A 22,539-nucleotide genomic window follows, 5' to 3' on the forward strand; every position below is an offset into this window, starting at 1 on the left:
AACTCTCTCTTTTTTTTTTCCACATGTACAAACTGATACTACTTAACATCTCAAGCCTTCAGTTAATAATTGTAAATAAAGTAAAGGTTGAAAATAGCAACAAATTAATCAACAACTTTTATATTAATGCAGTGTGTGTTTAAAATTCTCTGAGTGTGACTGTTGTGGTGTGTCAAGCAGGAAAGCAGGAGTAGGACCCAAATGCAGACAACAGAGGCCGAGCAGGTACAGTTTGTTAATTATTTATTAACAAAAGGCTTACACTGGAGAGGGCAGGCAACAGTAGCTCGCAGCAGGTAAGCAGTCAAAAACAGAAACACAGGTCCAATGGTGAGCAGGCAAGATCCAAAAGACAGGCAAGGCACAAGAAGCCAAGGTGCTTGACAGATACGAGATACAACGATCTGACACAGAACAAAGGAAGGACACAGACTAAATACACTTAGGTTAGGGAGATAACAAGACACAAGTGCAACTAATTAGGGTGGGGCAAACAATCAAAACTGGAGGGAAAAGCAAACAAAGACATGAGGGAAGGAGGCTATTTCAAAATAAAACAGGAAATAACAGAACACAAACCCAAAACCATGACAGTGACCTGTGTATATATGTTTTCAGTGGGTTGAATCTCATCAGAGGCAAAGTTTAACATGATTTTTTATAATTAAAGCTTAAGTAAGTATATTTATTGTTTGGGTAATGATGTTATTCCTGCAATCATTTATTACAAGTTTTCTGAAATGTTTAAATATGCAAATAATGCATTATCTAATTAAATATTTTCTAATTTGCATTCATGTCCAGAACAGAAATCTGAACATTGGATAAAGCCATTTTCAAAATTCTTGTTTCATTTTGTTGACCTATTACAGTCAAATGTTTTTAATGGAGGACATTTTGGATCTCTCTTTTTATCACTCCATAAATCTGAAAATATTGTGTTTAAATATGAAATTGAGATATTATGTTAACTTTTGGTGTATTAAGGAGAAATCTACAGATGCAAATAGACAAAGTGTAGTAAAAGATAAACACCTAAATGTTTATTTTGGGTGTTTTCTTTCCACTAGTCTGAAAGAAGACATGCTAAGAAAGCAAAATAGCCCAAAATCTCAAAATTGACCAGTGCATGAAAAAAAAAAAAGTTTTTCATCAACAGCCCAAGAACTGAGTCCACAGTATATTGCCATTTCAGTGTAAAAGCCATAAAATGTTTATTCTGAGTATTATAAGGATAGAGATATATGGATTAGAGAAACTTTATTTAGACACAGTACAAACACAAAAACAGCAAAGAGAGTTAAACAATATTCTTGTAAAAAGACTAAAGGTATGTATTACATTTACTAAAGTAAACTTTTCCACACTAAGAAATAAATATCTTGTTTAACTGCACACCATTTTATTAGTAAAACAGTATGAAGATGGTTAGTCAGTTACACACACACACACACACAACTGGTATGAGTATGCATAGCTACAGCAGTACTGGATATATGTTTGTGGCATTTTCTCCAAACAAACATTGACCAAAGTGTCACTGATAAGTGAACTGTGGGAAAACATTTCTTTGAAAACACAAACGCTATGCCCTATTCAAAACAATGTTTTCTCCGTTGCAAGAATAAATGATGCTCCACAGCTCGTGTGTAATATTCTGACACTAATCTTTTAATTTCTTCTCTTTTTATCCTTTTTTCATGTTTATCTTCACTTCCTCTTTTTATTTCTTGGTCTCCTCGATCTGCTCCACCTCGCTGGATTCGTCCACCACTTTGCCGTTGACCATCGTCTGAGTCACCACCTTCACAATCTTCCTGGTGCGAACATCAGGCTCCTCTGCAAAGAAAGAGATGAGATGAGATTAAATGAGATGAGATGAGATAGAAGAGAGAGGGAAGAGATAAAAAGGAATGCTTTGGAATGAGATTAGATACAATGAGTTGAAATGGCGTAATAAGAGATAAAAAAAAAGATGAGATGAATTTAAATGGGATCATATGAGATTTAGACAGGTGAGAAAGAAAGCTGCGATGAAAAGAGATGATACAAGATGAGATGGAAGAGAAGAGAAGGGTTTGATGATATGAGAAGAAGTAAAAAACAAAACACAATTTGAAGTCAGAAGATGACAAATTATCATATAATACATGAGATGAGTCATTTTAATTTCACATTCCTCTGGATTTTTTGTTGAATCATGTGCTTTGCCAGTTATATAAATATCTGTTCATGTCATGTCTATGTCTATGAACTGTACCAAATAAGATGTCATGTCTTGACAGCTTCAGGTGTAGGACTTTGTGCAATTCTCATTAAAAACACTTTAACTATTTAGCTTCCCTGTCTTACGAAAGACTGTTAAACACATCACAGTCTTTGATTCTGTGTTGTCTTTAGTCTTCTAATGTTGTGAGACAAAGATGAACATTTTCAAAAGCCCTTGCAGTTTGTTAATCCAGCAGCATGAGTCAGTCGGATTAGACACGGTTACAACATCGGATAAGTGTTTTCACATCCACATTTGTTGCTATAGGAGCTGAGATGTTAGCGGTGTTTGCGGTTCATAAAACAGTCATTAGTCCTGGTTCACTTGGGTGTGTGTGACAGAATATGTGTCTGTGTCTGTCTGTCAGCCTCACTAGAATGCTGTACCAAATTCACATCTGAATCCATATAAGGTTTGGATATTATGCAACAGATGTTGAATAAACATTCGCAAACAGTTTGCTTAACTTATCTCCTCATCATTACAGCTTTAGTCACGCTTTACCTCCCTGATGTTTCCTTCAAGTTGTGATAAATGCATTCAAAATGAATGAATGACCAGTGTTTCACTCTTTGCTGTGCTAATATACTATTATATAATACTTTGCTTGGATGTCATTCTGTTCTTCTGACACACAAGTAGTGACTTTGCTTTCCTTTCAGTTAAAACTCAAAAACCAAGTACTCACTTTTTGGTGGAGGAGGAACTTCCTTGATTCTGAGGGGCAGAAAGGAAACATGTTGGAATTAGCTTTGAACTGACTTGTGTCAAATATGAAAACTTGGGCTGTGTTAGTAGGATTGATAGTTTGTGCTACAAACACCTGTATGTAAGATGTTTGCCTCTGTACAAGTCTAACTAATGTAACATCTCAGGTCAGCAGCTGTTCTGCACCATAGACTGCAATCTAATTAACAGTTAGATACGAGAAAGTGGGGGAAGGTACAGTGGATATGATAATCCCATGGTGACATAGAGGTGATTGGGGTTGACAAAGAGTGGGAAGGAATGTATGCACATGTGTTGGCAGGCCGGAGTCAGCACCCGGTTGAGATGGGTTGCTTGATCAATGCATGGGGGTGACTCGCATTTCCTTACTCACCAGCCGCTCTGATCACACCTGAGAATGTAATGCAACGGCCGGTGAAGATCAAGAGGAATGGGAAGTGTGAACTTAGGCATTTACATAGCATTGTGTACCAAGAGGAGCTCAGGACATAACCAACTACTTCTGTATTGCTGCTTGAGACATAGCTAGGAGATCGCCTGGAGAGGTCTCTGTGATGTGTCTCCAGATATATATCTGTATTTGTCTGTATTTGTCTGTATTGTTAGATTGTTTGTAATGTTTGTAACAAGTGTGAGGATATAAATACTAGTTAAAAGACAATTGTAGGTCTCGTGTGGATCCCTTCTCATCAACCAACTCGGAGAGAGGTTTTTCTGACCTCGACACTTGAAAACAAGATGAACACATTTAAAGGAATAGTTCAGCATTTTGGGAAATATGAATATTCGCTTTCTTGCTGAGAGTCAGATGAGAATATCGATACCACTGTCATGTCTGTACATTTAGTATGAGGCTGAAGCAAGCAGCTGGTTAGCTGAGCTTAGCATGAAGACTGGAAACAGGGGAAAACAGGTAACCTAGCTCTCTCCAAAAGGTAACAAAACATGCCTACCAGCACCTCTAAAGCTCACATTTGTTTAACCTGTACATTAGTTACCTTTAGATAGAGCCAAGCTAGTTTCCCCCTGCTTCCAGTATTTATGCTAAGCTGAGCTAACAGATGGCTGCCTGTAGTGGACAGATATGAGAGTAGTATTGATTTTCTCATCTAACTAATCTAAATCCGGTTTGGATGACGAAAGGTGTCTTGAGGAATACTATATATTATTTTATACACACACCAAACCAGTTAGGGTTTATGACAACTTGGGTCTTATTTCATAGTTTTGCCCATCATTTCTATGATGATGTTATGATAACAACATTCTCACTAAAGTAATAGCTGATTTTCAGGAACACAATCACAGTACCTACAACGAAGTACAATGGTGTAATGGCGTATTCACATGATAGTGGAAAACAAGGGTCTTCTGCTGTGCGTTCTGCATTGCTCGGTGCAGTATTTACGATTTCCAGAACCTTAGCTACAATGCTAAGGAAGCTCAAAGTTGAACCAGCAAGTTGATCTGTAAACTGTGATGATGTTTACAATGGATAGTTTAGTTAACAATTTTGCCTTTTTCTCTTCCAAATAAGTTTGGCTAACGTTTGTACAAAGTTCTTATTACCAATAGGAATTATGGACAAAACTATAAAAATAAGACTCATATTGTAATAAACCAGAATTTTCCTTTAACCTTTGCACTAATTCCTTTTTTATCCCCCCTTTTCTTCATGAGACAGTAAAAACTCACGTTTCCTCTCCCTCCAGCAGGCGCCTATAGGTGGCGATCTCCATTTCCAGGTTCTGCTTGATGCGGAGGAGCTGCTCGTAGTCGGTCTTGGTGCGCTGCATGTCCAGCCTGAGCTGGGAGAGGTCGTCCTCAAGCTGGTTCAGGGTGGCCTGCAGCCGTTCCATCTCAGCAGAGTATTTGTGACCCGTCTCACCCAGGTTACCTTCCAGCGCTGCTATCTGAGGAGAGAAAGGGAAACTAATAAGGCCACTGACCTGCCTTATCCGCATACCTGGGTCTAATATTACCATTGTGTGCTTTTAATGTTGGCCATTATTATATCAGTTTATCAGTTAAGGGACTGATGACCTGGAACACTTGAATAAGTGTTGTCCAATTCAAGAAATGGCCCGATATTATTCATAATTCATCACAGTGTCTATACTGACTGTATTATAACCAGTGATGCTTAATGCAGTAATGTGATGCTTCAGGTTGGCTGGTATTAAAAGTTCAACCTCTTTGCATTTTTTCAGAAGGTGTTTCTCAGTAGAAATCAAACCTCAATGTCTCCTGATCATGAAATGACTGCCCAAACTATTATCAACAAACACCTGTGAACTGACAAGGCCTTGGCATCCAAAACAAATATTCACTGCTTAGACAAGATTATCCATCAAAACCGAAACTCAGCCCCATACAATTTAGCAATGAATACGCTATGTCCTTGCATGATTTATCAGCGTGGGAGGACATTTACTGTCAACACAGGATTACAAGAGAGAAAAACAAAATGATTTTTCCCAGACCGTGATATGATACGGTAGCATGGAAAAACTGGTCTAACAGACTGAATCTGAAGAATTTTCTGCTTTGTCATTCGACAAATCCCTTATGAAACCGCTGTGTTTAACACAGTGCCATAACTCATCATGGCTTTGTGAAAAGGCAATACTCATGACCATGTTTTAAAATCATGGTTGTGATGTTTGCACAGTTTTATGTGCGTTAGAGTTTGTTTGCACAACTCCAAATGTAGGAACATCACTTGCACGGTTATTTTTAACCAAAACACAACCATGTCAGGCAGCAGTCAAGTAAGTCCCTCCTGGCACCACAAGCATATTCTTCAGTTTTCTAGTCTCAATATCAATCACTTGAGTTCTTATGGAGCCAAAAGGTATGAAAGCTTATGCATTTGCTTTGTATGTGGACATGGAGACACCTCTTTCACCAAATTTCACCTTACTGTGTGTAGAATAAAATCCTCCTCTTATATCTGATGGTGTGTTCATGGGATATTTTTGCCCTACTTGTCACCTTCCTCCTCGGGTGTATAAGCTCACCTGTTTGTGCAGACTCTCCAGCTCCACCTCCAGGTTCTGCAGGAAGCGCTGCCTCTCAATCAGCTCGCTCTGAGCTCCTCTCAAAGCCTCGTTGCTCTCCTTCACCTCGTTCTGCACCATCTCCAGCTGGACAGGATGCAAAACAATCACAGGAATGCACACTCACATGAAATGCATGTAAGGTGAATTTAATGATTGTGCGTTTCCCCTCACTTAGTCTGCTATTTATCCTCTGAATATTGTATTTATTTTTAACTTTGGTTAGGCCATTTTACATAAAATTTGATACAGTATGGATTAATTATTAATGTTTCAATGTAGAGATGAAACGATTTGTTGATTAGTCGATCGACAGGGGAAAAAAAGGCAACCATTTTGATAATTTTTCAAGCAAAAACTGTGCAAAATTGCCAAACATTCTCTTGTTCAAGCTTTTCAAATGTGAGGATCTTCTGGTTTTCTTGAATCTCTTTTGGTTTTGGACTTTGGGTTGAACAAAACAAGACATATTTGCCTCTTGGAAGTTGTGATGAGCATTTTTTCCATATTTTTGGACATTACACACATTAAACAATAAAACAATTGAAAAAAATGTATAAGCAGATTAATCACTAATAAAAATATTTGTTACTTGCAGTCCTATTTCAATGAATCAGTTGATTAAAGAACATTTTCTTGTCAGGAGAAAGACATGGCAGTTTCTCCCCACACCTTCTTGCGGTACCACTGCTCTGCTTGTTCCTTGTTCTTCTTGACAATCCCCTCATACTGGGAACGCAGGTCAGACAGAATGGTGCCCAGCTCCGGCCCACTGGCCGAGTCCACCTCCACATTCACCTCGTCTCTGGCAATACGAGACTTCATCTGCTCCAGTTCCTGCGGAGGGAGAAGTACTGAATACTTATGTTCATTTTTGAATGAACAGAACATTATGGCTGCATTGTGTTCTCTCTAAATAAACTTGACTTATATGGCACCAGGAATAGTTTTGTGAATCCTAAACTGCAGGGTAGCAGAGAGGATGTGCGGGCATCTTCATAATTTAGATGTTCTCCATCAATATTTGATGGGGTAGAGCTCACCTTACCCCCGGCATTTCTACTCACACACGTTGTACTCCTCTCTATTCATGCATGCTCACTGGATCTCTTTCACTCTCTCTTCTCTGTGACATCGTGTTATATCACATGCAATTTGTTTTAATGTGATGTGGTTTTAATGCTCTTGATATATATTCATCACAATTTTCCAGCCTTTGTTGGACAATAAAGTTCAATTATATATTTTATTTATTTTATGCACAGTGATTGTATCCGTGCCTGGGAAAGGGAAGCATGAGAGAAAACTGTATGATCTAGTTTCTCAGCTAACCCCCAGAGATGCTACGTTTCTATTTTAGTGGGGGGAAAGTCTATATTTTCAACATAAAAAGGACTGACATAGATTTCATGGATGAGAGCAGACAAAGAGGCATCTACAGTCCATAGTGAGCCCGTTTAAAAGACCAAACCATCATCAAACCACTTTCCTCACACCGGACAGGAGCAAAACCTTCACATGTAGTCAAATAAGACACACAAGCAAATGATAGTAGGTGATATGCACATATGATACATGTGCATGATGTATTCCAGGATTCACAAAAGCCATAAAATCCAGTCTTATTTGGTCAAATTCATTCATGTATCTGCAGTAGGTCATGGTTTGGGTGTAAAATCTAACTTCAACTTTCTTTGCACCGCATTATTGTAAGTGGCCTCCAGTATCTTAAATGAATTGGATCTGTACAGCCTTATTTACATCTTGTTTCAGTAAGCAGGAGATCAATCCTTCCTGGTGAGAGGGGGTAAGTTTATCTTAGTTTCTCATCCGCCCCAGAGGACAGTAGTCCTGACGCCTCGGATCAGCTGATTGGACAGAAAGAGCAGGTTTGGGAAACCAGATCTACCTGCTCCTTTTGTCTATAGTAACCAGAGGACCACCTCTCTCTCTCTTCCCCCCTCCCTACACATTTTTTCTGTCAGCGTAGTCTCTAAAAAAGACCTCTTGAGTCTACCAAATTGGGTCAGTCTGATATCAAACAACTTGTTGTTTGTGAAGGCAGGTTGGAGAATGAGACAGAGGGCCAAAACGAAAGCGAGCTGAAGTAAATGTTGAGTAATTGAGAAGGCAAAGTAAACGTGATAAAACAGGTGTGTTAAAAGACCTAACATACAAATGTGGGCCAATAGAAAAAGAGAAGAGATAAAAAATGAGTACAGACAGACTCACTTCCTCATGGTTTTTCTTGAGGAAGTAAAGTTCTTCTTTCAGGCTGTCCAGATCTCCCCTCAGAGAGGCGATGATCTGCTCATGGTCGGTCTTGGCCTTTTTCAGAGCAACACAGTCTCGCTCCACAGACTGACACATCACCAGCTCTGTCTCCCACCTAGAAAAGTCCAGAAGAAAAGCAGAATACTTGAAGTTTATTTACTTTCTTTTTAATTGCAATAGAAAGTTGCTCATACTGTGAAGCTCAGATATGTCTGCAGATGGAAAGTAAATACATACATACATACATAAAATATATAAGAGAAGAAAAACATTTGTATTGATCGAGTTCTCTCCCATCATGACATCTCTGCATAATATTGCTAACAAAATGCTCAAAAATCTCTATGCACTCAGGAAGACAAGAAAAAGTTGGAAATTAATGGAGTACAAAATGATATGATGTTTTTCCACTAATTATCAAAATTTGCATTAAATATCTCAACAGTAACGACTTCCAGTCGATCCATAATTACAGTACAGCTTAATCAAACACATGCATTAACCAACCAAAACTAGTTTCAGTGTTTCATCCTCATTCTGTAATCATTAATCACTCACTTGATTCTGAAGTCATCAGCAGCCAGTTTAGCATTATCAATCTCTAACATGAGACGAGCATTTTCCAAGGTCTTCTTCCTCACCTGACAAATAGTAACATGGGGAAACAATGTTACAATAGAAATTAACATCCTTCATTAAAGTCAGTCTTCACACTGAAGTCTACTACATTAATGCATTCTTCTACATTTGATGCTTTATGTATTACGTTTATACTTTATTTGGTATATTGACAGCAAAAGTATTTGCACTTTATAGAGTTAGTAATGGTTACAAAAGACAAAAGTTCAATAACATAAACACATTCCAACTTCATTAAACTGTAACTTTTTCTGTTTGGTCAAAATATGCGAAATAATCATTAACTTCACTCAGGCTTCGTTTGGTAGAAGTTAACTCAAAGATCAAGTGTGTGTCAAATTCTCCCTCTCGTGAATCTACTGGTGCAGCTCCTGCTAAAAGACGCAGCTCATGCCGACATTTGCATGAATGTTTTGTCTATGTAAAATAACCACAGTCATCATAACCTTGAGCTTTGTTGAATGCTGTCTGGCTGTTTAAGCGGACCTGTCTTTATAATGTATGTGTGGTGTGGTTGCATGTCCCTTCATGCCTACCTCTTGCTCAACAGCATGAGCTTGGGCCATCATGGACTCAAGGTCATGACCTTTGGGAATGCGGTCGAGCATCAGCTGCTTGATCTTTGTCTCCAGGTCTGCGTTGGAGCGCTCCAGTGAACGCACCTGAAGGAAGTGAAAGGGAAAAAAAGAGAGTTTAATGATCAAAGTGTTTCAGCTTTCTTCCAATAGTATCGTTTCCTTGTCTGCATGGTGCCAAACAGAGATACACCTATCACCCATTTGGCTGCTGAACAGTGCGGTACTGTTTCATGTGTCAAACCTTGTCCAGGTAGTTGGCCAGACGGTTGTTGAGACTCTGCATGGCTTCCTTGTCGTTGGTGCTGTTGCCGCGCAGTCCGTTAAGTTGCAGGCTCATGGGCCCGTTGAGATCCTGGCTGATAGAGGCTGAACGGCTCAGCGGGCTGGCTGCGGCGAAAGACACCGAAGCACGGGAGCGAGCGCGGCCGGTGTCCATCAGAGAACGACTGGAAAAGGAGGGCTGCCGGCTCATAGAGTAACTCCTCACCGACATGCTGGAGGCCATGATGGGTGGCTGTAAAGGCAGAGGACACAAAGAGCAACTCATGGACTTTGGGAATTAGACTTGTAAAGACAAAATGGACGCAAGACATGACGACAAACAGAACAAGAGCACAATCACACATGTTACATCCATCACAGCTTCTAAGGGGTCAACTCTCTGAAGAGAGATTGAATGGATGTTCAAATTACGGCTGTCATAAGGAAAATAGATAACTTCAAACGCCAGACTGTTTGACCTATTGCAGTCATTTAAAGCTACTGTTACATGAGATCTGGCTGTAGAAAAGCTCTTTTGTGGCCCTTAAGCAAATGAGTTTTATTCTAGCATTTGGCCAGACTTAAATACAAGTGGGGCCTTATATTCAAGCACACTGAACACCCACTTAAAATGATGAAAGGAGCCTTTAAATACGTACGGTTGGCTAGTGGCTTTTCAAACTAACCGTCTGCATCGAAGAGATGACTGACTTTACGTTCAAGCTACTTCAGTGTGTCCATCTCGGCGCCGTTCAAATGCAACTTCAACTCAAGGCAGTGTAAAATCAAAATGCAAATGAGTACAGCTCAACCCTGGGTCGAAGATGAGCCTCTCATCAGGACTGAGGACACTCTCATGTAGTCTTTTACTATGATAATGAGATGCATTTTATGTTCAAGAGATTAACAAAGGAAAAAAACTGAGGAGATGAAAAGTAGCTCCAAAAAATAGAAGCCTCACTAAAAGTTTAGACTACAGAAGATGTGTTTAAATGTTACTAAATAATTTAATTTATGAAATGTATGTTTCTATTTATATTCAGTTCATATGATAAGAAAAATTTTCAGTGATGCTTGTTTAAATACGCCTATTATTTTCTTTCCTACTGTACAGAACAGTGTATCTTTGTCTGTGAGTGTGTGTGTGTTAGGTTTCGTACATGCTTGCTTTTGTGTGTTAGCGGCCAAGAGAACCTCTCTCTCTCTCTGTCACTTGATCCTTGCAACACTGTTCCCACAACACTACAAAGGACCTAGTGGGAGACAGACGGTCCTTGTTCAGATGAACGATAGAGCTTGGGAAAATGATCGGGAAAATATTCAGAGTGAATTCCAGTGACACAAGGAGACACTTTGTTCAGCAGGAAGTGGACTTTCATCTCGTTTAAAAAAAAAAAAAAATCATCTTGCCATTAGCTGACAAATAGTTGACAACTTGCTTGAGGAAAGTGGTAGAAGCTTTTTCTTCCAATTTAGATCAGTGCTTCATTGTTCTATAATCCTCACTATTAAGCGTAATAAAAGTTTAAATAGTTTTAATCAATTTTAATACATGGAATTGCTAAAAAATAATAGTTAAAAAAAATCCTACTCACCAGGGTTTTCTTCAGACAGAGGCACAGTTGGATCCAGGAGAATCTAGGAGGCTGTGTGCTGCTGATGCTACAGGTGTGCTTATATGCAGGTGTGCAGGAAGTGGGAGGAGCTAGCTCTAAACACGGGGTGTGTGATCATTGGATTGAGCGGTCTAGAAAGGTAGGTGTGGAGTCTTGTAATGAAACTGTAACATACCTTTCCATTTCATCTGCCCACTATTGAGGCACAATACGATTCCTTGCTGAGATACTCTCACTTTGTATTGTACCTTTTTCATGGGAAGTCAGTTACAGAATAGGCATTGTTGTTCTATAAGTTCTGATTTTAAAAAAGCATTTTTAGAAGAATAAGAACTACTTTATTAATCCCCCTGGGGAAATTAAATATTTTTTCAATTCAAATTTACTTGATCAAAACATTTTTCTAGTTTGATAAATTGAACTTGAACTTGTACTTAATCTATTTTTCTAACCTTATTCCCTTTGTTCTGATGTCTAAAATACTTTAAAAACCCTCCCGACATGTTAAAGACATATTAAAATACTCTGCCTGGAATTTTAGTCTGATGTGGGGTTTTTTTTGTTTGTTTTTTTAAAAAAAAGCTCAATTATGAGGTTAAATTAATTGAAAAACAAACATACAAATATTTTTCATTTCAATAGTGAACTGTGCACTGGAGATTTTGAGTTCCCACATCACACTTATGTAAGTTGCTTATTTGGACCAGGATTGGCTTCCAAACTAATTGCGATGTCACAAAGTCATGCTCATACGCATGGGTCTGAAACTCAGATTTAAAGCGAACACAGAGAAAACTTTCCCCTTCAACAGATAAATGTGAAAACAATTTCTAGTGTCAAACTTTGCACATATATCATTCTGCACAATGAAGGTCAACCATCAAAGTGAAGTAACAATAAGCAAAACATGTTTCTGTTTTGGGTTTAAACATTGCTGTGAACAGAACATTGACTTATTATCACCTCATAAAGTTGACCCGGTGGACATGTTAGCAAAGAAATTCCTGTTTACGTATCCAGCAGACACGGGGGCAACATTAGCATTCATTTGGAGCTGTGTTTCAATAGTCACTCTCTTTTAGCTCTGTTTTTGGTCTCCGCCAACTCCTGCTAAATGTCCACTATGTCAACTAGCCAGTCGTTGTCTGTGTGCCGTTTGGTGCTGTGCAAGTAGCGAACAGTCTTTTTTTTTTTTTTTTTTAGCTTTTTCACTCAAAACTGCCTGCTTTCAACCAAAACTGTAAAACTTTGGGCTGTAAAACCAAAACAGTGAGCTAAAATATGCTAAAATGCTCCGTAGAGCTGAGGGGAGCTGCAGAGTTGCGTGAGAATTCTCTGTGGGTTCATCACTATGAGAGACCCCTTTCACATACCACATATGTTTTTTTCCATTGTTAATATAAAAATATAGATTAGTGCAGCTTTAATACTTATGCTTAATGCTAAAAAATACAATACTTACATATCAACATATTCTCTCAACAGACATTCTGTCAGTGATGCTGACAGTACTCAGCTTCCACCTACCAGCATCACTGATCACAACAAAGCATGCCCTCTCATGTATCTGTGCTATTAAGTATCTCATTATCATTACCATCCCTCATTGTTTGTATCTGGGTGGGTGGAGTCCTGCCCGCAGTTCTCTGGAGCCGTCCTGTGCTGCAGTCAGTCATCTTGCTGTAACCTGATCCTCCTTCTACCTGTCTGAGATAAAATATTCAACAAGTCACTCAGAGAAAGAAAACCTGTTTTGAAACAAACATGGTGTGGGGTGTAAAGGCTTGATTCAAACAGGTCAGGATGGTCAGAATATCACTACCTACTGTACTTTACTCATAGCAGTTAAAGCTTAACCTGTGCACCTGGAAACACTCCACAAATGTGTCATTGTTAATAAAGTTGTGACTCTACAGCTGGCAGTTGGTTAGTCTAAACGTTTCTCCTAAACTTTACTGTCACTTATTTACTCTATACACACACTCACAAATGTGTGTAGAATACTACATAAAGGTCTGTAACTAACAAACATTGCTGTGGTCAATATTTACTTCCATTCACTGACTACACATACATCATCTCATGCTTACACAGCCCAAACAGAGTAGGACTGATACTGTAGTTCTTCTCATTTCTGACCATAGCTCTTGTGAACTTTGTCCATGCAACGACTCATTGAAACACAGAGGGACGTGTGATATTAAAACTCTGTCGGTGAAGCATGTGTTTTCCCACGTATGATCATATTCAAATTCAAGTGAGATGAAAATATTCCTTGTGTTTTTCAGTGTTGCAAATGTCTCTATTTGCATCTAATTCCTGTAAGTTGTATTTGTGCAAAAAGTGAATCGCTATATCATTTTTTATCTTTGTCCTTACATTTTTCAAGCTGCAACATTAGTTACAAGTTAGCTAGGACAGTGGCCCTCCAAAGGCATAAAAAATCCTCTCAATAATCTGGCCTCAGTTGAACATTTTGTATTTCAGAACACCACTATAGTAGTCATGCAATGATCATATTTCACCAAAATAATGATATCACTGTTGTGGCGCTCTGACAATGGTTTGTTTGCCAAAATATATCAGCCTAATAAGTAAAAAATGGCAAACTGAGTTTTTCGACCACTGCTGTCCTACCTGATATATTGTTGTGACTTAAGCAGTGAATCTCTTGCATTATCTCTTGCATTATCTCTTGCATTATATAATAAATAATAATGATTTATTTGTATAGCACTTCTCAAAATCAATGTCACAAACAAACAAAACAAACAAGAAAAACTAAGATACAGGAATAAAATCAACAATGTGCAGTGTATAGAGCATAATAAGATGTCAATCATAAAAGATATAAAAATTCCTGAGAAGCTCATTGATACAAATTAATTTTAAGAAGTGATCTAAATGTAATTAGTTAAAGGAAGACAATGACTGTATGTAGTAGTAACATTGTCCTAACCAGTGATGGAAATGGACGACAGGGCAAAGTTAAAGTGGTTCACATGATGGACTGGAAACTTGATTATTGCGAATTCATCCAATCTTCATTGGTTAAAAATGTTGCCAGTGCCCTTGGTGCATATTCCAGTCAGACCACACATCATTCAACAGATCTCCAGCGTTACAGCTGGAATCTATCGCCACTATGTGGTGAAGGCGGTAAATACAAGTGAAGTGCACAACAAAACAGGTACCAGTACTTCCCAAAAGAGGGCAGCAGCAAGCTATACTACTGTAGTGCTTGCTATAGTTATAGTTATCCAAACACACTGTCTAAATTTACTTTTTCATCTTTTTTAAGTTAAATTAAAATGTAATTTCAAATTTGTTGAGTAAGAATTAAAATAAAAAGAAATATATTCTTTTAACCCCTTTACATATGATATTGTCTTGTCTTAATCTACACTGCCTGACAGTATAATATGTACACAGTATATTATGTATCTCCTTGTTTCAGCTCTTCATTGAAGCTAAATTATGTTTTCACTGAGTGAAATATTCAAACTCAACACTCCATGTTTCTTAATGGCTGCACCAAGATGTCTCGTACATCATTTTATACACATTTACCCCAAATCCACATTCAATTCCTGACATATTTGGTATCTTTGGAAACTTTGGGATCTCCACCAAACTTTAAAATAAAGTTCAATAGATTTGAACAGTGTTTGGCTGCACAGCGCAAGTTTGTAAGAACATATCCATTGACAGGCTGCTGCATATTAAGGGGTTAAAAAAAGAGACATGTAAACTTATAAACAAGGTGTGCTAGCACTAAATATGAACTGCACATCCCTACAGGAGATAAATCATGATCAAGGTGAACCTTAATCAACCTTTCTTCTTACTTTCACTTTTTTACTCTCATTTTCTTCTTGTCCTCTCTCCTTCAGTCAGAGTGGATCAGAGTTTGGTTGTTAAAAAAATAAACAGGTGATTAGACTGGCAGGATGTCAGGATACTACACATGACCCCACTTGACCCCACATGACCCCTGTCACAAGTGATCATATGATCACACCAGCACAGAAGAGTGCTAACACTGTGGTGCTGACGACATCCAGGGCAGGTCATCACTTTCATAATATTACAAGATATTAAACCACAGAGACTGAAATTTTCATGGTTTATTTGGATGATGAAAAGTGAGTGTGAATGTGAAATTCGCATTGAAATCAGCACGACAGCTCAGGAAATGACCGCAGTTTAAACACAAAATCCATTTGTGATTTTCATTTTTTAAATAAGCAGTCAGTTTGGAAGGAAAAACTGTTCTGTAAGGTGATGACACAACATGAAGCAGAGGAACGCAGCAACAAAGTCATAACAAAGCACAAACACATACATGTGATAGCCAGAGTAAATATAAAAGCATTTAAAAAACCAAACTTCCTGTGGAAGCTGTGTAATTTAATTGTTAGTTGGATCAGGTAAAGTCCTGGAAAAGGACTTCTTGGAGACAAACATTTCAGATGACTTCAGCTTAAAGCTGTGCTGCATCCTTGCTGCTCTGGCCATGAACATGACTGACACCTCTCAATAGTTATTTTGCTTCTGAAATGATTGCTTCCTGTTACAGTTCTGGTGCTGGCAGGACTCACTTGGCTGGCTGACAGACAGACAGACAGACAGACAAACACAGACACACAGAAAGGCAGACTGAGTCAATGATGAGCAAACAGACACCACAACTTTTCCTTGTGTGTTTAGGCTTCTTCAGCAGCATTACTGTCCCAATCAGGAAGGTTTTGGCTATCAGAAAATATGGTTGAAAACAGGTGAGAATTGTGAAAAAATTTTGTTGCGTTAGGAGTTGATCTGGGAAAAAAGAAAGGCCTCCTTCTCTGATAGAAAGCTAGCAATAATTCAGTTTGAGCACAAAGTTCAATCACATATTTTGGGGGCTGATCCAAGAGATGTAAGTGAGACAAAATCACAAATAATTAACACTTGGGGCAGTTTGGAGTAAGGATATATATCACATTTTAATACTTCAATTAACTGGAGTAGAGTTTAGAAAAACATCAAACTTTCTTTGAGAAACACTTATCATCAATTGGTTCACTATAAATATACTGTATTCACATTTTACAGAGCTTATTCTACTCCTTTGATAATCTTTTATACCAAATCATCTCCACAGTAAAAGTTATGCTCCAGTGGTTCTACTGCAACTTATTATCGCATGCCAAGAAGACTTGATGTTTTGGAAAGTGGCAAGCAAGGGTATATCTAAAATTGTAGGTAAGAATTCTTCTTTTTCCCCAGCTTTCCTACTTCTAAATTATGTTTTTTTTTTGTTTTTCTTTTAATTTATCATGGTTACAACAAAGAGTGTACCTCACTGGTCTGACAGTGGCAAAAAACTGCTTTCTGTTCACTGGAAGAACCCTTGTATGTTATCTCAAAGACACGGGTAACTTTCATGGTGGGATGTTATTTATTCAGAATAAGGGGCAGCAATGAAACATGGGGAGAAGGAAGAAAACTTGGTCAAAAGTAAAAAAAAAAAAGGGAAAAGTGAAAGTTCTATTTTGTTAAGTATATGAAATGTCTGGATATGTTTATGTCTTGTGTAGTTTATTATATTATAAAAAATAATAATTAAAATCACCAATTTTGGAGATACATGGTTTCCACTGGACAGCAGTGATAGACAATAGATTTTGGTATCATTGGCTGTGTTGAGAAAGCAACAATTTCCCTTATTGTAGAAATCAAGTCGTTTAAATCATCCACAGACAGCAGAAATGTTTGTCCTCTGTAAATACATATGTTGTTGATCTTTCTTTTTTACAAGCTTCAGTTTCGTCTACCAGCTAGTTTTGTTGGTGCTGAACACTCAGACTGACGTTTTGACATGTCACAGTAGGAAAAGCACAGGTGTAAATAATAAAATTAATGATGGCTGAATTCCATGTAGCTTTTTCAGTTTCAGTTTCAGTCCTGGTAACGTGCATGATGGCTCACTGTCAAACTGTCATGGCTTACTGGGACACTTAAATAGAACAGAGCCAACAGAGCAATGCCTGTGCTTTTCCTGCTATGACGATGTGAAAAAGGCCCAAGTGATGATGTTGGCATTAACCTGTGTACTTGCATACTTTTTTGTATTTATTGCTGTTTTTATTCATTGGTATACTTTTCTGCATTTATTAGGCTATTAATTGACTGCTGCCTGTATGCCAAATTAGCCCTCAGGGACATTAAAGCTTTATTCTTCTCCAGTGTAATAGATGTATGTATGCAATCATTTACATGTTATTAAAGAAATCTGAATCGGATGATATTGTATCATAAAGCTTGTCAACTGGCTAACCTAGTAGTCCACAGTAGTTCTGTCATATGACTCCTTCGGATTGGTTTGAGCCTTCAAATGATGCATGCTGATTAAGAGGGAGGACAGACACTTCTTGAAGTGTGATCAACTGTGTTGTTTACACTCTCTTACTTTTTTCAAATAAGTAATGTGATCACATCTAATTTCACATCACTAAAGTATATTATTTGAGAAAATCTTACTGGATATTCTTTGAGGTAGCAACAAGTAGATCATGCAAACGAGCCGTGACCTCAACTGTAGGCTTTTTCAACTCAATATTTCTACAGTTTTTCTACCGGCTCTGCTTCGTTTCTCACAGTTTCCCATCAAAAGTTTAAATCTTAGGTAACGAATGGAAGTAGATTCGTTATTCCACCAATTTAAGGAACTCAAAGCACCGCTCCACTCCAGACCCTGATTGGTGCAATTTGGGCCCCGAGTCCCTGTTTGATGGGCAGACTTCAGTGCACCAGCCATTCTCTGATAAGACGATAAGAATCTGCAGCAGAGTAATTACACACAGATAACAACATATGTGAGCAACTCTGGAGGTCAGCACCTGTACTTGCTCTTTCTTTTCCTTCGCCTTAACCATCAGTTATTTCCCCCTCCTCCTGCCTGAGTGCAGGTTGCTTTTGTGTGATGGAAACATGTCAGACCGCTCAGTAAGTGTGGAGATTACTATCAGAAGGGTTGGTAATATTTAAGATATAGATCTATATGCATAGCTGGTGAGTGTATGAAAAGTTGAAAGGGAAAGAGGTCTGTGTGTGTGTGTGTTTTTGTGTGTGTGTTTCATGTTCTTGTATCCCAGTGGGGACTTTAATCTGAATGCACACTAACTCATGGGGACTTGTGTCACCATGGGGACAAAATTTGAAGTCCCCATGGGTAGAAACTGCTTTTTGAGGGTTAAGACTTGGTTTTAGGGTACAGGTTACAATTAGCTTGAGGTTAGGGTAAGGGGCTAGGGAAAGCATTATGTGAAACAAACATGGCTGTGTGTGTGTGTGTGTGTGAGTGTTAAGAGGGGAAAACTTCCTTAGGAGAGCACACTCTGATCCTGTTCACGGCCCAGGGAAGTAGCAGCAGGGAGGGAGGGCAGCACCATTTGCACCATTAAAGTACAATATCAACTAACACAGGTCCTGCGTTATTAGGTAATTTTGTGGCCCTGTCATGTACAGAGGCCGTGTTTCAAAGTCTAATTTTAAAGACTCATTTTCTCAGCTTCTACCACAAGCAATGGGGTCCTATATGAGCATAAACCTTTCTGCCAAAGTTGGAACAGTTTTGGCTATTAAGTTTTGGCTATAAAATTGATGTATTGTAACAGAACAGCTAAATTAAAAAAAAACACTTAAAAAGTAAAAGAAAAATCAAAAGGTCACTTAATGAAAAGAGGTTGGGTTGTTTTTAAATGGGTTCTTCAGTGTAAAGGATGCTAAATATCATATGAGCATTAGTGACTTTTTGAATCACTGGAACAAAAAATGAAAATCATTTTGAAAATGTGACTCTCCAGAAAGGAAGTTTTTGTCATTTCAAATATTTTTTTCAAACATGAAAATGACTGAGGTTGAAGCTCTAAACCAGACAAGACACACAAGACAATAATGACACAGCTCTGTGATCCATCGCTAATGTGATCATTGGATGTTTGTTTTGAGGGAGAGAGCTCAAAATCCGATGTTGCTCAGCTTTCCTTCATTTGGTCCCATTAACCGCTGGCAGCACTCTTGTTTTTCCGTTGTTGTTGAAAGAAGCCCTTTCATATTCATATTCCATGTTCTGAAGTCTGCACTGTGTGTATGTGTGTGTGTGTGTGTGTGCATGTGTGTTTTCAGGAATGATTCCATAAAAGTTTGCTCTCCAAAATACGAGTTAAATGCAGAAATAACTAAAACTAACTAAAACAGGAAAACTTAAGTCATCAGTGCTGAGAGTTAAATACTGATCGGGTAAGTGTAGGTACTTCTCAGCAGCATGGAAACAGGAAAAATGTCTGTCATTTTAACACAGTCCCTAATGAATAGCTATTAGTATAATGACATAATTCTGACTTACATAGACTAGTGATTCATGTTAAAACTAAATGAAACTGAACTAATCTTTAATGAGCAAATGTGGTGTAAAGATTTTGTCCACTGTAAATCAAATAAGAAAAGCTTGATATACAAAATACATCTTTAAAAATTTAAATATTTGTCAAGATAGGGACAAAACTTAATGATGCCTGTCATTATTGGGGGCAGTGAACTTTAAGTGCAGTTAATTAGGTAAAGTACAAGCAGAAATTAATATTTGAATTAAGACTATTTTCTAATGAATTACATGTTTTGTCACTTCTACTTAAATGTGACTTATTAGCAATTAGCCAATACCTGAGCCTGATTAAAATAAATACTCCTTTCATAGTTAAAGGGCTTGTCCTACTAGATGTTACAGTGTCAATTTTGTCAACAGGAAAAGAAAGAGTATTTTTTATAGCACCGACTGAGCGACATGATACATTTCAGTGCTTCTTGCTTGAAGTAAGTTGTTGATCAATATGCCCAGCGGGTGCGATGAATATGCACGAGGCGTCCGCCGCGGCAGCCCGGTAATTGCCGGTCGTCAGGGGTGGCAGGCACGGTAATTTGCATCTTGGGGATCCTGCAATCAGCGTTCTATTCATTAGCACGCCAGCCGCTTCATCTGCTGGCCACTCAAAGCTGCCAATCTCCCCTCGGCAGCCAAAGCATTTGAAAAAAACAGAATGGAAAAGTTTCAATTACAAGCTGCGGGCTAGTGGTGTAACAAGGCTTAAACCCTATATTTAGGCTGTTTTATGCAGGTGATTGACTGTTACTGCATTGTGAAAGAGAATTGGGGGAAAAGCTCAATGAAACAACCATAATCTCATGTATTTTATATCACCTTTATCCCGGGGTGACTGTCTGCATTCACAGGGGAACAGGACAGTGGCTACGACGTCTTTGCCCGTCTGCAGTGGGCCTTCACCGCTTCCATCGAAATAGCGGGGGGAAGGGTTACATGAAAGAAAGCCTATTATACCTCTGTAAGTGAACACTGGCACTCAAGGCTATTGTCTCATGAAGATTACACACAGTGTAGCTATAGGCTAACATTGTAAATCTCTCATTTTCTTTGCAACAATAATGTAGTGATTTCCAGTTTGATACCAGCGTTTGGCTGGATATGACACAGTTAATCAAAGCAGGAAAGGACAGTTATCTGATATATGAGGGCGACAAAAACTCTTCTCTTTCTCTACTCACAGCCATAATCTCATAAATAAATCTGACAGCTCGTACGTGGACATACAAGACTTCTCACTCTTATTTCCTGTATCCTCTCTTTGCTGTTTCCTATGTGCTTTATTTCTTTTTTTTACCCTTACTTTTGAAAAGAGGATGCACGACTGTTGGAAGCTTTAACCTGATGACTTGTGAGCCCATGTGATGTGTCACTCAGTGTGTGTGTGGTTGTGTATGTGTGTGTGTGTCTGCCAGCATTGCAGAAGGAAGGGAGTTCCTTGTGGTTGAAGCAGAGGGGTCTCAGGAGATGTGAGTGCCAATAGAGTGCACGTGTGTGTATATGTATGTGTGTGTGTTTGCAGTAGCGCTGTGAATTTTCTATTGTTTTACAGTGACATAGTTGTTGTTTCCTGCATCATAAATCTACATGTTCACACACACACACATGCATGCACACCCACACATCCACACACACAAACACACACACACAATATATAATTTATTAACAAAAACATGCTTCATAATTATGCATAAAATCCACAAACATGCATGATATGAAAACACAGAAATAATACATATACAGATGCTACTAATAATTAATAATACACCAGTACATTTGCAAATAAAGAGGCACACACACACACACACTCCTCTCTGCGCACACAGCTCCTTTGCCCTGCCATTGTCTTACAGAGGAAGCCTGCGAGTGGAGGAGGAGGTCGGATCTTGTCCTCAGCTGAAGGAGAACGCAGGGCAGAGGGGGCCGATGGAGACAAAACACCCGGATGGAAGGATGAGGCCGAGAGGAGGCGAAGGAGGAAGAGGAAAAAGAGGAGGAGGCAAGATGTTATTTCTAAAAATTCTGATCTTTACTGACCGGGAGTTTGACCAGCTATAAGTAAAGCATGAACATAAACCATGGGTTGAGAAGCACATAAGGTCCTGGAGAAGGTCCCCCGGAGGTCTCTGGTTGAATAAGAAATATTTCAGTTTCACTGTTAATTTTGAAAAACTTGTATCAAGCAAAATTAGGTTGTACAGGACATTAAAAAGAAAATAATTTAAAAACCTTGAATGTCATTTACATTTTACATAGCTCTGTAATGTCTCTCTCACACACAACACACACACTGATCGAGCATGTAAGACTCTGATGGTTTTATAATAGTATCTGCTAAATGGATAGAAATACTTTGCAATTTAACTGATTAAAGCCACCACATCAATCTATGTGTGTGTGTGTGTGTGTGATTGATACATCATTTATATGGTCATAATTAACTGACAGCTACCATGCTTGATATGTGAAGGCTGAAACAAAACAGACAGTTTTTAATTAAAAGAATATTAGATTTTTGTGGAAGGTTTTAGTGCCTAAAAAGTGCAAATGATCTTGTTACCCTTGTTATCTGAATACCAGGTCTGAATAGGAAGAGGTTAAACACTGAACTCCCAGGTCAGCTTTTAATTATGAGATTTTAGCACAATGTACTGAAGTGTAAATATGTGCCTCATGTAGACGAAGTGAGAGA

General features: G+C 38.4%; 1 protein-coding gene and 1 long non-coding RNA gene across 6 annotated transcripts; one reads left to right on the forward strand and one right to left on the reverse strand.

The window, feature by feature from the left end:
• Window positions 1–226: 226 nt before the first annotated feature.
• Window positions 227–11,558, reverse strand: si:ch211-243g18.2 (uncharacterized protein LOC559906 homolog). 5 transcript variants are annotated; one of them, XM_044175233.1, is made up of 11 exons: window positions 11,405–11,455; window positions 10,970–11,062; window positions 9,790–10,062; window positions 9,507–9,632; window positions 8,890–8,972; window positions 8,290–8,446; window positions 6,730–6,894; window positions 6,019–6,144; window positions 4,694–4,911; window positions 2,958–2,986; window positions 227–1,839 (listed from the first exon to the last, which is right to left on the reverse strand). In XM_044175233.1, the coding sequence occupies exons 3-11, from the start codon at window positions 10,051–10,053 to the stop codon at window positions 1,724–1,726; spliced, it is 1,284 nt and encodes a 427-aa protein (XP_044031168.1). In that variant the 5' UTR covers window positions 10,054–10,062; window positions 10,970–11,062; window positions 11,405–11,455; the 3' UTR covers window positions 227–1,723. The 5 variants fall into 5 exon arrangements, with proteins under 5 accessions (XP_044031168.1, XP_044031169.1, XP_044031167.1 ...); XM_044175234.1 differs by having other exon boundaries at window positions 10,970–11,104; window positions 11,405–11,452; XM_044175232.1 differs by lacking the exon at window positions 10,970–11,062 and having other exon boundaries at window positions 11,405–11,558.
• Window positions 11,559–20,223: 8,665 nt separating this feature from the next.
• LOC122866077 lies at window positions 20,224–22,464 on the forward strand. Its single transcript, XR_006375602.1, has 3 exons — window positions 20,224–20,583; window positions 20,699–20,808; window positions 21,263–22,464. It is a non-coding gene; the product is annotated as an uncharacterized LOC122866077 (long non-coding RNA).
• Window positions 22,465–22,539: the final 75 nt, after the last annotated feature.

Source organism: Siniperca chuatsi, linkage group LG18 (genome assembly GCF_020085105.1).
Source record: "Siniperca chuatsi isolate FFG_IHB_CAS linkage group LG18, ASM2008510v1, whole genome shotgun sequence".
Classification (NCBI taxonomy): domain Eukaryota; kingdom Metazoa; phylum Chordata; class Actinopteri; order Centrarchiformes; family Sinipercidae; genus Siniperca; species Siniperca chuatsi.